At 51.9% G+C, this 16,853-nt stretch overlaps 1 protein-coding gene across 8 annotated transcripts in view; it reads left to right on the top strand.

The window, feature by feature from the left end:
- The window catches only part of IQSEC2 (IQ motif and Sec7 domain ArfGEF 2), a 78,223-nt gene that overhangs the window by 42,735 nt on the left and 18,635 nt on the right, over positions 1-16,853 (top strand). For 6 of the 8 annotated variants that reach the window (XM_004781217.3, XM_004781218.3, XM_013050351.2 and 3 more), the window contains 2 exons: positions 15,092-15,353; positions 16,318-16,719. In XM_004781217.3, coding sequence (XP_004781274.1) covers positions 15,092-15,353; positions 16,318-16,719 — 664 coding nt within the window. Of the gene's footprint in view, positions 1-14,225; positions 14,351-14,391; positions 14,865-15,091; positions 15,354-16,317; positions 16,720-16,853 lie in introns of those variants that run through there. The other 2 variants (XM_045087846.1, XM_045087847.1) reach the window with 2 other exon arrangements.

Consider the following 16,853-nt stretch of genomic DNA (forward strand, 5'->3'; position numbering starts at 1 on the left):
AGTCTCACAGTCCAAGGCAGGGAAGCATGGTGGACCAATATTTGCACTGGGGCCAGAACATCTCAATTTCATTCCCAGTTCTTTCACTCCCTAGCTGGGTGACCGTAAACAACTCCCTTCACATCTCTGAGCCTAGTTCCCCATCTGTTAAAAGAAACACAATACCACTAACATCGTGGGGCTTATAGAGGAGATCAATTGCTGAGTGCCTGGCACATAATGGGTACTCAAAAAAAAAAAAAAAAAAAAAAGCATAGCTCTTCTTAGTGTTTGTTTCAGGAGACACTTAGAGAGTTCTCTTGTAGCCAGGACCTATGCTGAGTAATGGTTCTTGCCTTCCACAAGTCCCCAGTTAGTTAGGGAGACCAAGGAGCGCTATGATAGAGGAGCTCATTGGTGGGGGGGTGCTGTAGAAGCCCCAAAGGAGGGATCTGGGCCTAGTCTAGGACTGCTGCAGGTCAGCTCAACCTAAGAGCTGAATCTTAGAGGACGAGTAAGAGGTAGTCAGGGATAGAAGGCTGAAGTGTGGAAGAACATTTTAGGAAGAAGGAATGGCATATGCAGAAGAACCTAGATGTTATTGGGTAGGGCCAGAGGTTCTTAACCTGGGGTGACAGGGGCTACAAGTGGTCCATGAAACTCCTGAAATTGAGTGCAAAATGTTTTGTGTGTGCACTTATTTTTTTGTGTGTGCATTTTTTTTGTTGGGGAGATGGTCCATGGCTTTTGTTATATGCATAAAGTGTTTGTGCTCCTACAAAAACGTCAAGAACCAGTGTTGCCAGTGACAAAGTGTCTTGGGAATGGATCCTAAACAGGAGAGAAATTTGGTGAAATTTGTGTTTTAGAAACATCCCATTAGCAGTCAGTATGAGAAGTGGATTATATGCCTGGGGGCCAGCTGGAGGGCCTACACTGGGGTATTGGTACAGAAGGGAATGGATTTGAGAAGAACTACCCTGTTGCACTACTTCAGTGGGCACTGGTCATATAGAAGCATTTTAATTGCAAATTACAGAATCAAAAGTCTTTGAGAGTTATTAATGAGATAGACTTGATGGAAGATGAAGGGAAGGGAGGAGACAAGGATGAGCTGGCATTAGCAGAGGGCCACAGGGACATGAATCCAGGGTAACTGCAGGAGGAAAAGGGAACCTCTATTAATGCTTAACCAGCACTCAGTGTCCTTGGTGGTTACTAGCTTCCAGCCTGCTTGGTTCTTGGAGATCCCAGAGCGACACTGAAGATACTTCTCTCTCTATGGACTTTGGAGAGGATTTACGTCTGGGTTGTGAGTCATGTTGTTTCCTAAAGAAAGTGATGTTTGAGTCAGTCATTCAAGGTCCCTAAAGATCTGGAGAGCTAGGGATGGGGGAGGATGCTCTGGGAAGACACACAAAGGCTCAGGGGTGAGGGATGGTGAAATCAAATGTGGGAGGGGGTGGAGTTTAGACCTGCCTCAAACAACTCTCTGGGGACAGTCAGTTTTCCTTCTTCATGGTAGGCGCTAGGGAGCCAGGAGCAGATCTTGAGTAGACAAAGTGACACGTCAAAGAGGCTTTTTAGAGGAAGGGAAACTAGGGAGGAGGCTGCTGTGGTAATTTAGGAGAGAGAGAAGCTAAGGTAGCAGCCGTGGGGATAGAGCAGAGGAGATGCATTGGAGAGGTGATTGGGAGGAAGAGAGAACTGGAGTAGTAGGCTGAATAAATAGTGGGGATGGGAGGGAGTGGAGATGACAGAGGTTGGAATTCACAGTGAGTTTCAGTGTTCGGGTCTGGCAATGGAGTTATGCATTCAATGAATATTTCTTGAGTGCCAGACGCTGTGCTGGGCATTGGGAATACAGCACTTAACAGAACAGATGCTGGTCCTGATGGATCTTATGGTGGGTGAGATGGATAATAGATAAATAAACCACAAAATATATAGAATGTGTCTGGTGCCACGCCTCTCTGGGGGATGATGTTCCAGACAGAAGGAACATGGAGCGCAAAGACCCCAAGATAAGCATGTGCAGGTCATGTTTGAGGGACAGCAGGGAGACTAGTATGATTGGAGAAAAAACCAACAAGGAGTGAGAGGAGTAGAAGATGAAGAGGTGGAATCGGCAGAATTTGGTGACTGACTTGTTAAGGGAGCAGGAAGAATCTAGCATGGCTCCCAGGTGTGTTCTGCGCTTGGACCACTGGGTGGAAGGTGGTGCTTTACATTAAGGTGCAAAATGCAGAGGACATGTTTGCAGTGGTAAGATGCTGAGTTTGAGGTCACCGTGAGCTCTGAAGGCCAAAAGGCCATCCTGGCAGAGCTTTCTGCAAGCATTAGGCTTGATGGGTCTGAGACCCAAGAGAGAGATCCATGAGACAGAGACAGAGACAGAGATGGGGGAGGAGGCCTAAGCCATCCCTGATGTTAGGCCATGGAGTGGGACTGCTGAAAAAGGGTGTGGAATGAAAGAGAAGAGGGCCAGAGCAGGACTAGGGTAGAGGAACCAATGCATAAGAGATGGGGAGAGGAAGAAGAGATGGGGGTGGTCAGAGAAGTAGGAGGAGAACCAGCAGGGAGTGGGCTCACAGAAGCAGAGGAAGGCAGGAGCCATCCGCGCACAAAGGAGGGGCTTGTTAAGAGTGGCAAATGTTACAGCTGGGGGAAGGAAGATGAGGGTGGGAGAGAGTCTATTGGCTTTAACCACTAGGAGGTCCTCGGCGACCTGGCTAAGAACAGTTTTGGTGGCAGGGTGGGCGCACAAGGCAGATTGCAGTGGGTTGGAGAGCTCGTGGGAGGTACTGAAGTGGAGATGGCCAGTGGAGATGAATTTCTCAAGAAGCTTAGCTGTGAAGAGGAGAGAGGGACAGTGATTGCTAGAGGGAGATGTGGGGGCAGATAGAGGGTTTGTATTCCCAGATGGGAGAGACTTGAGCTTCTATAAATGTTGGTAAGAAGGAGGCAACAGAAAGAGAGAGAGAGAGAGAGAGAGAGGGAGAGAGGGAGAGAAGTTGAAACACGGGAGAGAGAGGGGATGGTAGTTGTGGAGGAGGTAGCAGGGGTGGGCCTAGTGCCCGAGTGGAGGGGCCAGCCTTAAATAGTATAGGGGCCCTCTCTTTCTCACAGAGAGGCAGAGCAGGGGTAGTGGGGGCGAAGACAAGGGCGTTGAGGGGGCTGGTGAAAGAAATGCTTCAGTGGAGTTTGGAGCAACCACCAAGAGCAGGGATGGGGAAGCTAAGAGGAAGCAAGGAATACTCCTTCTTGTGAGTCAGGGAGGACTTCCTGCAAGAAGCAGCATTTAAACAGGGCCATCATGTTCAGATGGGATCTCAGTAGCAGAAGATATGTGCAGAGGGAAGAAACAGAGTCAGCAAAGGCATGGAGGTATAAAGAAGCTGGCCATCCTAATGGAGTAATGAACGAGCTGGTTTGATGAAGGCTAAGCATGAGGTGAGTCACTAATAATGACATAATAAGAGTTACTGTGTATGAAACCCCAAACATACCCTGTGGCAGGTGCTCGACATACTTGACTCCATTTAATTCCACCACACCCTGCAGAATGGGCATTTTCTCATTTTGTAGATGAGGAACATAAGTCCTAGAGAAGTACAGAAGTGGACCCAAGGTCACCCAGCTAGTAGGAGGTGGGGCTGATATTCGTACCCAGGTCTGGGGAACTCTAAAGCCCATGTTTTCTCTACCAGACAAGACCAGGTGAAGCCATATGGTGGTGGAGCCTTGAATGCCAACTTGGAGAGTCTGACCTTTTATCCAGGAAGTGACGGAGAGCCAAGGTGGGCGTCTAAGCAGAGACATGCAAGAGATTTGTACTTGCAGACTCTATTAGGAAGGCTAATGGGTCCAAAAGGGTAGAGAGAAAAAATCGGGAGGGGATGGCAGGATAGGGTGAGCGGTGGCAGAGACCTGACCTGAATGCGAGGGGAGTGAGCGGTGGGACTGGAAGATCACTTGTCCTTCCTGATAGCCTTGAGGGGTGTGGTATTTGCTCCTTTTCTAGATGAGGAATGAGACTCAGGAAGGGCGAGTGGCTTGCCCCAGACTTGAGTTCTGCTTCACGTGGTTCTGCTGACTCACTGACTGTGGGACAATGTGTTAGAGGGAACTTTGAGTATGAAGAGGGAATGCATGTGTGCTCGGGTGCCTGCGTGCGAGTACGCGTGTTACCTGTGTGTGTGGGGGCTCGTCTGCCTGTCTGGTGGACAGCAGTGCCTTCCCTTGCCTGTCCCTGTCCTCTTTCCTTCTCATCTCTTCCCAATCCTCCAGTTTCCTGGCTTCCATACTTCCTGCCTCCCTTGAGCCAAGGGATCTGGGAGCGGGGCGATACTGTTTCATTAGCTATCTCCAGAAAATCAACCTTTCCATTCCCAAAGCAGCTGGACCCCCTGAGCCCTAGTGTCTGTCCATCCATGCCACAAAATTGTAGCCTGGCTCCAGGGACTGCCACGCACAGACTGGCCCCTGGTGCCTGTGTGCAATACCCTGGGGCCAGGAGCTTGTTCCTGCACCATCTCCCCCCGCCCCCTGCCACCTTGGCGCTTCTGCACGGGTGCCAATGGCCAACTTGGGAAATATATTCTGTTCACGAGCAGTTAACAGTAACCACCACCATGTTCCTGTTACTCTTATTTGCCAGGCACTTGATGTATGTTCCAGTCCTTGCAACAGTCCCGTGGGGTTGGCATCATGAGCCTCATTTTTACAGATGAGAACACTGAGGCTTCAAGAGGGGCAATAGCATGCCGGGGCACATAGCCTGGAAGCACTTACAGAGCTGGTGTTGGAACCCAGGTCTGTTTGCTTCCAAAGCTGTGGGCTTTCCACACTCCATTTCTGACATCGTCAATTTCCCTGACCCTGAGACTCCAAGAAATACAAATCTTTGTCTTTCAAGGGCAGGGCGGATTTCTAGCGGTTGTGCCAAGTTCACCTAAAGGACCCAGTGGGATGAGTCTGAGACTTGGAGCTCTGAGAACTCCCGGCTGAAATCCTGACTCTACCACTCAGCCAGCTATGTGACCTTGGGAATGTTATCTCAACCTCTCTGAGCTTCAATTCCCTCATCTCTAAAATGTTGCCGTGTTGTTGCAGTGGTTAAATGAGATGATGTCTGCAAAGAGCCAGCACCAAGCAGGTTGCTGCTATTTCTATTCAACTGAAGTTTGGGCACCTGTCAGGTCTGAAATGGAATTGGTATACTCTGGGTGTGACCTTGAACGAGCCCAGCCTGGGTGTGGGGGAGGGCTGTTGCAGGCTCCTTGGAGACTGAGTTGGGCATGGCCCTAGGTAAGCTGTCATGCTGGCCTCCCCATTCAGACCCCACTCCTAGCCCACCACCCTGGTTCCAAAGCCGTTCATGTATCTCCCCTGCTCTGCAAACTAATGCCTCTGCCTCTCTCTGTCACCCGCCCGCCTGTGGCCTCTACCCTGCCCTTCCTGGCCCCAGGGAAGAGGAGGAGGAGGAGGAGACTGAGGAAGAGGAAGAGGAAGACGCTCATCAGTTCTGCTGTCCGGCCTCCGAGTGCAGTAGTCCCTCCTCTCGGTAACTGAGAGGACAAGGGTCATTTTCTATGCAGAAGCAAAAGCCTTAACCAGCCCCCTCACCCCCCGCCCGCTATCCCCTATGGGACCCTGTCCCTGCTTCAGGATGGGCAAGCATCGTGCCCCTTCCTCCCCCACCTCCTTGGAATTCCCACACACCCCTACTGCTGTTTCCCCTGGACTCCAGCCCCCGAATTATAAAGGCTGGAGCCCTAGGTCTGACTAAAATATGGGAGCAGCAGAGCTTGGAGCTTGGAGCTTGGAACCTGGACCCTCCCGCACCTGCACCCCATTTCCCAGGCACCCTGGAGCCTGCCACTCCTGGAAAGGTCTCCAAATGACATCCCAAGGACCTACCTCTGTCCTCTGTGAGCACAAACAGAGATGCAGGGTGCCTAGGGCTCAGAGGACCAGACGGGGGCGGTACCCAGCCTGCCTAGTTCCCCGTTGCTCGTTCCCTCACTGCGGCCATTGCTGCCATCTCCTCCGCCGCTTGAAGGCCTCGTCCCGTGCCCTCTGCCACTCCCATAGTGCTCTGTAAATATGATCAGGAGAAAAAGGCCTTTCAGAGTACGTGTGTCGCTGTGTATAAAGGAATTTCCATCAATAAAAGCTGATCTCCTCTCTCTGTCTGATGTATGTTCCACCCTACCCCCCACTTCCCTCTCTTCATCCCCACCAGGGCTTTACCTTCTTTCCTATCCAGGGCTGGGGACAGGGCCTGGGAGAGAGAATAGGGTTTGATTGTTGGTATTGTCAACACCCTAGAGGCAGGCACTCAGTGAATGAATGAATGGTGTGGTGCTCTCACTCTCACCCAGGGCAAGCCTGTTGCCTTCTCCAGCCTGTCAACCTGAGGCCAGCTCAGACATGCTGCTTGGCCCCTCTGCTACCTAGTTCCCCACCTCTGCCATAGAGGGGTTGGGTCAGAGGCTCTCCAAGGGCTCCTCCAGCTCCAACAATCTGTCGATCTCAGGTCCAACAATTTTAAGGAAGTATAATTACACACATTTAAAATATGATGATTCAATGACACATTCCATGCAATTCTGTGGTTTCTATTTCTACAAGAACACTGATTTGGGGAGTCTCCAGTCCTTTGGATTTCTTGATTCTATTATTTTAAAAGATTTCATGATTCTATTATTTTAAAAAGCTTCTGATGGTATGATTTTAATACTCTGTGATGGTTTAAGAGTCCTTGATTCTGTACTTTCAAGGTTCTGATTCTACAACTTTAGGGATCTCTGAATCTAAGCCATTTCCTCCAGTTGCAGTGACGCTAAGTATTTCCTGCACCTTCCAGAAGCTGGTTCTAAGACTCTCTGGAGGCTGTTGGCAGGAGGGTGGAAGGTATCCTTTAGGGACTGTAGGACCCACATCTTCCATAATGTGTCATCACATTATGGAGCAAACTCAGGAGACCCCCATGTGGGTTCATACCCCCCAGCTTTCCCTTTCTAAGCCTTTGGCATTGAACAAATCTGAGCTTACCTTCCAGTTCTCTCACTTACTGCCTGTGTAATCTTGAGCAAGTATTTTCTTCTCCTTGAGTTTCATCTTCCTCCTGAGCACAGTGAGAATATATCTACCTCTGTGGGTTATTGTGAAGATTAGCAAAGAAACACAAGGAGCCCAGCACAGGGTCTGGTGCACAGTGGGGCAAGTGTGATTAGGGTCCACGTGAGAGTGCCTCCTCTCCTTTCTTTCAGCCCTCCCTTCAGCATCCCTATCACATGGGTCCCGTCCTTTTCACAGAGGCTCACCTTATTCCCTCACTCAGCCACTCAGCTCATCTACTCACTTATTCAAATTCTAATTTATTTCTCAGCTCCCTCTGGCCTTTCCTCTGTCCCTTCCTCTCTCTCTTCCTCTTTTCCCTCCTTTACTCTTCCAGAAGGCATTGCTTGAACACCTAACTGTGGGCAAGGCTTTATTTTATTATTTTTTTAACGGTTTTATTTATTTATTTGTCAGGGAGAGGGAGAGCTGTAGGCAGAGGGAGAAGCAGGCTCCACCCTGAGCAAGGAGTCCGATGCAGTACTTGATCCCAGGACCCTGGGATCATGACCCGAGCCAAAGGCAGATACTTAACCGGCTGAGCTACCCCAGGTGTCCCGATGAGGCTTTAAGCTAAATACTGTGAGGGCTCCAAAAGAAGACAGTGGCTCTGTTCTCCCCGAGTTCTCCATCTCCCAGGGGAGGTGAGAATTCCTTTGGAAAAAGAGGCAGGGTGTGAAGGGCAGAAATGATTGAGTAGATACGGCTTCACTGTTGAGCAAAATTGGTTCCTAGCCCAAAAAAGAGTGAGTGTGTCAGAATGGGCTGAGGAGGGTGGTAGAGTCAGGGAGGGCTTGCTGGAGGAGGAGGGGCAAAGAGTGGAAGGCTGAGAAGGGTTCGAACGGGTGGCAGACATGACGAGGCACCACAGGAGACAGGCACAGCCTGGAGGAAACCCTGGCGGGGAGCTCCAGAGTTATGCTGGGGAATGGTGTGTAGGTTGCTCTGCTCAGCTGGTCTCCAGGACTGTGGGAGGCTAGATGACCTGTAGATGGAGAGACCATTCTACCCTTTATCTGACTGGAGGTAGGGTGGGGGTGGGGGTTCAATGAAATGGAGGCAGAGGCCAAATAAAGGTCAGGCGATCACTGTGGAAGCCAAGGAGGTGTGGACACCTGTGTAGGCAATGGAATTGGCCAAGGGCCTGTGCTGCAGGAAGGGGGAAGGTTACTGTCAGCTGTGAGGGAAATGTGTATGCCTGCACGTACGTGTGCGTGTCCTTATGTGTGGTGGGCGGGTGGGTCAGTATTAAGAGACCATGCGTTGTTATGTATCTAAGGGTATGTGATTGTGTGAGGCTGGGTGTGAGGAATTCTGAGTATGTGTGGGAGATTGATTGTGCAAGGGGCCGACCTTCTGTGCCCGGCAGGCTCTCTGTGTCTGCCTGGTAGAGATAATCATGAGACTGTGTGTGGGTGGCTTTTGAGCATGTGGGGCCATGGCTTTTAGGGTGACAGTCTTCGGGCAGGATGGTCACACACACTCAGACATGCACGACAGTCACTTGTCGTAGGGGACGGAAGTGGCCACTGAGCACGTGCCGTGTGCTGTGCCCTGGCCTGGGCTTGCAGGGCCCACAGAGGTGACTCATATCAGCCACTGCCATTGGGAGACAGGAGCAGGGAAGGGGAGGGACACATCACAAGGTAGCTGCCGGTAAGGACCACCCGTCACGTGAGTGTGCACAAGACTCAGAGTGGGGAGTAGCTGACCCTGTCGGGTTCTGTGTGTTTCGGGGGTATGTGTGTGTCACAGAATGAGTCAGAATTGACTCTCCAGGAGGGCTCACATGCTCAGAGTGCTGCAAGATGCAGATGAGGTCTGGGGCCAAGGGGAGAGGGAGGCCATCCTGGGCAGAAGAAACCAAGGAAGAGTATGAGCAACAACGGCACTGGGCTCACTAGGCTAGCAGGTGCAGGTTACCTGCTGTTGCCCAGCCTTTGTCTATGAGCTCAAAGGGGTTAGGGGCAGCTGGACAGATTCAAGGGGCTGCTCAAACTAAAAGCGGAGACACTGGCCTGGAAGGTAGGAGATTTGGGTTCTCATTCTTCATGACCCTGGACACGTCATTTTGACTATGTGGGCCTCAGTTTGGATCTCAGGGATCGGACGGTTCATAAAGCCCATCCCTGTTCTGTGGCTTCTCCCTGTGGCCAGTTAAACCCATGACTCACTCTTCTCAATGTCAGGCCCTTCTTCCATTTAACCTCAGTATTTCCTGCTTCCTCCTGGGTTGCTGCTTCTCCCACTCCACAGATATTTACCCAGCCTCTGCCCTCCGCATGTCACTGTGGGAAGGCACAGGGAGCTGGAGAATACAGATCAGACTTGGGAGGGGTGTGTGTGGGGGTTCAGTGTCGAGGGGTGGGGGCACAGGAGTAAGAGCGGGAGTGTTGATTTGACTCCTGGCTCTACCACTGCTGAGCTTTGAGACTTTGGGCAAGTTACTCATCCCTCTGCATTTCATTTTCCTCATCTGTTATATCTCCCTCAGGGAAAACAACCTGGACCTAGCAGAGTTGCTAGGCCTAGCCAAAAGTAGGTACTCAGTAAATGACAGCAATTCTTTTTAGAGCTGCAAAGCAGTAGAGCTGGGATTCAAGCCCAGGTCTGTGTGCCCCCCAAGCCCACATTTGCCTGCTGTCTCCCTAGTCAGCCCCTTTGGTGACCCCCTCCCCTGTCAGCCCCTATGCCAAGTGGGGCTGGCCTCAGGTTTGGAATCTCCAGGGTACTGGGATTGGGTAGGAGAAACAGCTTGCAGAAGAACCATCAGAGGAGATGGAGGTGATTGGGGTCCCTCCGCTCCTCTGCCCCACCCACCCCTGTGTCCCATTTCCCCCCGACCGGTTCTTTCTCCAGAGCCCCAAGCCTCTGCTCTCATCTAGGTGCACCGACCTCCTCCTCTTGTTTTTTTGTCTCCCACTTCCGGTCCCGCCCCTTCCAGCCTAAGTTGTCATGGGGATAGTCCTCAGCATCCCTAGCTTCCTCTAGCCCTCATCTTATGGTATCCATAGCAACAGCCCCCATTCATTTCCATGGCAACTGCATCCTGATCCTGTCCCCTGCTGGCTGCCTGGCTCCGGGCAGCACCAAAAAAGGGAAGGAGGGAGAGAGACTTCCCATTAGGAGCAGCATCGGGGAGAGTCTATGCCCATGCTACCCTAAATCCTTACAGAATGTCCTGCCTCTCCCCATCTTAGTGCCTTGGCTCACAAGGTCACTCACTCACTTCTACCAGCTCCTCCGAGGCAAGGTCCTGGTCAACGCTTCCTCCCCAGGGAAGCCTTTAAAGCTGCAGGGGAAATAGTCCAGACTCTGGGTTTTGGATTACTGTTCTGCCACTTGCTCTCTCTGAGACCTCTGGCAGTTAACTTTCCCCCTCGGAGTCTTTTTCCTCACTTGCAAAATAGGAATCCTAATTCTTCCTTCACGTTTGTCATGCAGATTAAATAATGTGCGGAAAATGCCTGACACAGGGAAGGTGCGCTGCAAGTGTGAGTTTATTTTTATTCTGCTCAGCCACCCCCAAGCAGAAGGAATCTCTCTCCTGAGCTCCCCCAACACTTCCTCTGTTCCCCAGCCTTGAGAACTTTCAGTTTTGTACTGTGGTTATTTGTGTAACGTGGTTTATCCCCCCCCCGCCCCCCGCCCTGCTGCAGAGGATGCTCTTCAGTTTCTCCCACAGAATGGCCCAGAAGACAGTGCACACAGGCGTGTGTGTGTGTGTGTGTGTGTGTGTGTGTGTTCTTGTGTTCTTTGCTCCAGGCTGGGAGAAGTCCAGAGCAGGGTGGTGGTGGGGAGGGGGGCGGGCCTCCCAGGCCCTTTCTGAAGTCCAGGAATCCAAAGAGGGAATTGCATTTCCCTCTAGCCCTGCACAGGTGAGAAACAAGTGCAGGGAGGTAAAGTGACATGGCCAGGCTCACAAAGCTGCTAAATGGCAGTCAAGAACTGAAGCTGGGCTTCCCAGCTTTTTACTGCACATATTGTGTGTGTGTGTGTGTGTGTGTGTGTGTGTGTGTGCATGTGTGCATATGAGAGAAAGAGATTTTCCATGTGATCAACATATCCCTCAGTGTTTTGGGGGCCCTGAGTAAAGGGATTTCACATCCCCAGGTCCGGTTTTTTCAGCAGTATGTATGATATCAGGAAGGACATCCTCAAACACTGTCCTTTTTGCCAGGCCCTCTTGGGGGAGACTGCACTGACAGCCTGACCTCCCTGCCCCCTTCCCTTTGCAATTAAAGTTAGGGGCCAGCTCCGAAGGGAAGAATTGCCAAAGAGCAGAGAGCCAGGGGTAGCATGGAGCCAGAAGTGGCGAGAGGCAACAAGTTGTCGTGCAAAGACAGCCTGGGCCCTGTGTCTGCTTTCTGACTTTCTCACTTAATAGGCCGAGTGACCTTAAGCAAGTTTATATTACCCTCTCTGAGCCTCCCTGTCCTCATCTATAACACAGGGCTAATGGGGTCTGCCATAAGTTTCAAGGATTCAGTCAGCTCATTGATGCTCTTGCCCTAGGGATGGGGGTGACTCTAGGGCCCTGTGGGAGCAGAGGAAGGACCTGTAAGCCAAGCCATGTGGAGGGGGCGGGTAGGCATGAAAGGGCGCACCTGAGCTAACTGTTGAAGAGTGGGCAGGATGTAGTCAGATTGAAGTCATGGGGAAGAAGGTATATGAGGCAGGGGTCAGATCAGGAGAGCCATCCACGGCTCTGCTGAGGTAGTTAGAGGTTATCCCCCCAAAAGTTGATCCCTGTAAAGCCTAAGGTAGATCACGTCGCTCTTCTGCTCATCTCAATCAGACCAGAAGTCGAAGTCTTTATCATGGGTTCATTGCCCTTCACGATTTGGCTCCCATTCCTCCTCTAACTTTACCTCTTCTCACTCTCCCCTCATTCACTCTGCTCCAGCTACACTGGCTTTCTTGCTGTTTCTGTAACATGCCAGGCATTGCTCTACCTCAACATCTTTGTGCTGGCTCTACCTTCTGTCTGGACTCCTTTGGCTTCAGGTGACCACAGAACTCACTCCCTCACTTCCATCCAGGCTCCGCTTCTACGCCATTTCTTCAAAAAGACCTTCCCTAATCACCATGTTGAAAACAGTGCATTTGACCATTCTGCCATATTTTCCTCCCTAGCACTTATCTCTACCTGCAATGATAGTATGTATTTATAGTCTGTTTCTCCCGCTAGAATGTCACCTCCCCTAGGGAACACATCTTATGTGTCTTGTTCACTATTATATATTATATTCTATAATTATATTATATTCTGTATAGTCCGAGCACCCAGCACTGGGCCTGGCATACCAAAAATGCTCAACTGTTATTCATTGAATGAGTTCGGATGAGCCCTGGGAAGGTTTTAGTGGGAGAGCAAAATGGACAGATCTGTATGTTGGAGGGCTCTCTCTGGCCACAGGATGGAGAATGGATTGGAAGAGGACACTGGCGGGCGGAGGTCAAGGCTCAGGGGGGAGGATCAGCATGGCCACCGGAGCTTATTCATTGACTCCTTCACTCCAGAGGTTTTGTCAAGCTCTTCTGTTCCAGGCCTTGTGCTCGGTGCTGGCTAGGAGATTACCAAATTCTCTTCCTGTGCTGGGATTCTGGGAGTCATGAACACAAATAGCTGTCACGCTTTGCCAAAGCTAACCTGCACCATAAAAAGAAGGACAGACATGTGCTGTGAGTGGGAGCTCTGAACAGGATCAGCAATAATTTCTGGCTGGAGGCGGCTTCAAGAGGGCTTCTTAGTGGTGGCATATGACCTGAATCTTGATAGAAGTAGGGTGTGGGGGGATTTCTCAGATTGCAGATGGCAGAGATGATAGGGACTGCATTCCAGGTGGAAGGTACTGTATGAGCAGTTTGGGAGGTGGAAAGCAGAGGAGTATTTGGGAGAAACAGGATCTGGGCCAGGCTGAAGGGAAGGGTGGAGAGGATGGGAGGCTGGCAGCTCACCCTGCAGTCTGGCTGAATGTTTAAGGGCATGAGATCTGGAGTCAGACTGCCTAGATTTGAATCCTGACTCTAGTATTAGGAGCTGTGACCACTGATAAGTTACTTAACCTCTCTGGGCCTCAGTTTCTTGATGTATAAAATGAAGATAAATCATAATACCTGTCTCATAGGGTTGTTTTGAAGAATAAACAGATTATTAAATGTGAAGTGATAAGAACAGTGACTGATGTGCTAAGTTCTTCATAAGCATTAGCGATTGTGTCTTTGAGAAGCCTCAGGTGCCAGAATAAGAAGCTTGGGCTATCTCTTGTGGGCAGCAGAGCTACAGATGGTTCACGAACAGAGGAGACAATTGGCTCAAAACTGGGTTTAAGCTGTATGCTGAGAGGGAGAGGTTTGAAAGGTTGATGAGCAGGATCCTTAAGTCCTGAGGAGCATCTTAGATGCCTGGGTTGGCGGGGAGCGGGGTGGGGAGGGCGGGCTAGACTAGGTCTGACGCCTGAAGTGGGAGTTCACAACCCCTGAGGCCCAGGAGGAGAGAGGATTTGGGGTAGAGGGCAGCTCCCCAGTCTGCTTCTGCCTTGTTCCTGGCAGTATTATAGCATGATGTTGGGAGGTTAGAGGATGAATGGTGGGCGGGGAGGGGGTCCTCTAAGGTGGAGCTGAGCTCTACTCCTGCAGCCCAGGACTCAGCTGAGTGGGTGGGTACTGGCTCCCCACTGCACCCAGCCCCCAGCCCGAAGTGCTCTCCCACAAGGCTGGCAGGTCTGATCCAGCTGAAGTTCTTACACTGGTAGGGAGTCCCCCTACATCCACCCTAGCTTGCCCTGCCCTGAGCCCTGGCCTCTGCCAAGTAGGGCTTGAGGAGTGGCCCCTTAAGCCTTTCCAGCTAAGAGCCCCCTCAACCATGTGCCTGCCCAAACCAGACCATTCTCTGGGCTCTACCACACCCACTCCCCCCATAGCCCCCATGCCTCACCCACCTGTCCCTTCCCTCCCAACCCCCTTCCTCCATTCCTCTCACCTCTGTGGCTCCTCACCTTGCCTACTAGGCTCAGGGTGCCTGGGCGCTGTCGCCACCTGGGTTCCCTGGCAGCCTGGTTGCCATGGCACCATGGGAGCAAGTCTGGCGGAACAACAGCTCTGGGTAACCAGGGCGGGCAAGGCCCCGTGTCCCGCTTCTGCCAGTCTCCGACCTCAAGACTTTTGCCTCCCCCTCCCCCAGCTGAACAGAAGAGGCCATGAGGAGGAAAAAGAAGTTGCCCCGCAGGGCAGCTCTTTATCTGTGAGGATGCTGAATGGGAGGCACCTCTCTCTGTCTCCGAGCCTGAGCCCTTGCAGCCAAGGAACCCTGGGAACTAGCCAGGCCAGTGTCCAGGCAGCAGAGGGCAGGGGCAGGGCTTGGCATCAGGCTTGGTTGATCTGGGGTGGTGCTGGAGGATCAGGCTGGGAGCGAAAGTGCAGCAAACCGTGTTGGGGACAGAGCCATGAGGGGGCTGGAGCTGAGAGGGGAAGGGGCCTGCGGTGGGGAGGGGGCGCTGTGAAGGAACTGGTCTGTCAGGGGAAGGAAGGTTTTGGGATGGAGTTGTTAGGGGCCAGGACTATTAGAAAAAGGGACTTGAGTGGACAAGACTGGGAGGAAATTGGTCTGTGGATAAGGCTCTGAGGGGACGTGACCATGGTGGGCCAGGTGTGAGGGGTGAGAAGGAACCAGGACAAGTCTGTGAGAAAACCCAGCTTTGAGGTAAAGGAGTCTAAGCAGCTGGAGCTGTGAGCAGTGGGGCAGAAGGGCAATGATGGTAAGGCTGTGAAGTCAAGAGGGCCTGCAGGGAAGGGACTGCCAAGGGCAGCTTGGGGTGGGGGGTATACCTCCCCTCTGGCCTTTAAATGTTGGGGTTCCTACGTCTGTGTGGAAGCTGGGGAGGATGGGGTTGTGGGAAGGGATCTGGTCCACCCATGTTCAGTCTGGCTGAGCAGGCCCATCTCCTGGTGCCACATCCTGGTTCATCTTATCTCATCCCCACAGTGTGGAGGGGGAAGCCCCAGGCAGTGACCTGAGCACAGCGGTTGATAGTCCTGGGAGCCAACCCCCCTACCGGCTGAGCCAGCTGCCCCCCACCAGCAGCCACATGGGGGGCCCCCCAGCTGGGGTGGGCCTTCCCTGGGCTCAGCGAGCTCGCCTCCAGCCAGCCAGTGTCGCCCTGAGGAAGCAGGAGGAGGAGGAGATAAAGCGCTCCAAGGCCCTGTCGGACAGCTATGAACTCTCCACGGACCTGCAGGACAAAAAGGTGCAGAGGAGATAGCTCTGGCTAGGAATGGGAGCTGGGAAGGGGAATGGGGGTGTGAGAGAACCAAGGGAGGGATCCCCAAAGAGGGATACTTGAGGGTGGTATCCAGGGAGGGAAAGGAAGCCCAGAATGGGAGACGAGCTCTAGGATTCTTTGCCCTACTGGAGACTTACCCACTCATTCACCATCCATCCGCTGAGTCTCCTTTTCACTCAACAAACATCGACTGAGCTCCAAGCCCTCACTGGAAATGTAAAGAAGAATAAGACCCGGCCCCAGTCCTCCAAAAATCCAATATGAGAAGCACACACATCCATTGACACTTTCAGAAGACTGTGCTATAGTACATCACATATATCACACAGGATATCATTTAGTTAAAAAAAAAAAAAAGGCTGGGGGGGGGCACAAAACGCCATGTATATGGGGGGAAAAAAAAAACCCTGGAAGGTTTTCCTTCCAGGAAAATTTCATATACCAAAATGTTAATTGTGGTTATTCCTACATATCGTGACTTTAGCCAAACCGATCTTCCTTCCTCTCTTCTTTCCTTCTTTCTTTCTTTCCCTCTCTCCCTACTCCCCCTCCCTTCCTCCCTCTCTCTCTCCTTTCTCTCTCTTCCTCTTTCCTTTCCTCCTTCTGGCTCTCAATTTACTTCTTACTTTCTCACCGTTTTTGGCTTCTCTGGGTTTTTTTCCAACTTTTTTGGAATAATGGACCTCTATCTCTTGTAAATAAGAAAGAAAACCACCATCCAGCCTCATGTGCCAAGTGCTATCAGAGATTAAAATGAGGACACCACACAGAGCCCAGCCTGGCGTGTCCAGGCAGCTCTAGGCAGTTAGCTGTGACTTGGGGCCGGTGGGGAGGGGAGAGAAGGGGGTGGTATGTGATTGAGGCTCAGGGAGATGAATGAGGCTGGCGTGAGTTTCTGACCTTGTTCCCCTCGATCCTCCCCTGCTAGGTGGAAATGCTGGAGAGGAAGTATGGGGGCTCCTTCCTGAGCCGCAGGGCTGCCAGGACCATCCAGACAGCCTTTCGCCAGTACCGCATGAACAAGAACTTTGAGCGGCTCCGCAGCTCAGCTTCAGAGAGCCGCATGTCCCGCCGCATCATCCTTTCCAACATGAGGATGCAGTTCTCCTTTGAGGAGTACGAGAAGGCACAGAACCCCGCGTACTTCGAGGGCAAGCCTGCCTCGCTGGACGAGGGTGCCATGGCCGGTGCCCGGAGCCACCGGCTTGAACGAGGGCTCCCCTATGGAGGCTCCTGTGGAGGAGGCATTGATGGTGGGGGAAGCTCCGTCACCACATCTGGAGAGTTTTCTAATGATATCACAGAGCTCGAGGACTCCTTCTCCAAACAGGTCAGTATCCCTGAAAAGGGCCTTTCCTCCCCATCCCCATGCCCTAGCTACTCCTATGCCTCTTTACCTATGTTCCGTACTAAAAGGAGTTGCCTGGCAAGCATTTGAGGAGGGGCTGTGAGATTGAGGAGAAA

This window comes from Mustela putorius, unplaced genomic scaffold (genome assembly GCF_011764305.1).
Source record: "Mustela putorius furo isolate JIRA1106 unplaced genomic scaffold, ASM1176430v1.1 tig00001566_pilon_pilon_pilon, whole genome shotgun sequence".
Classification (NCBI taxonomy): Eukaryota; Metazoa; Chordata; class Mammalia; order Carnivora; family Mustelidae; genus Mustela; species Mustela putorius.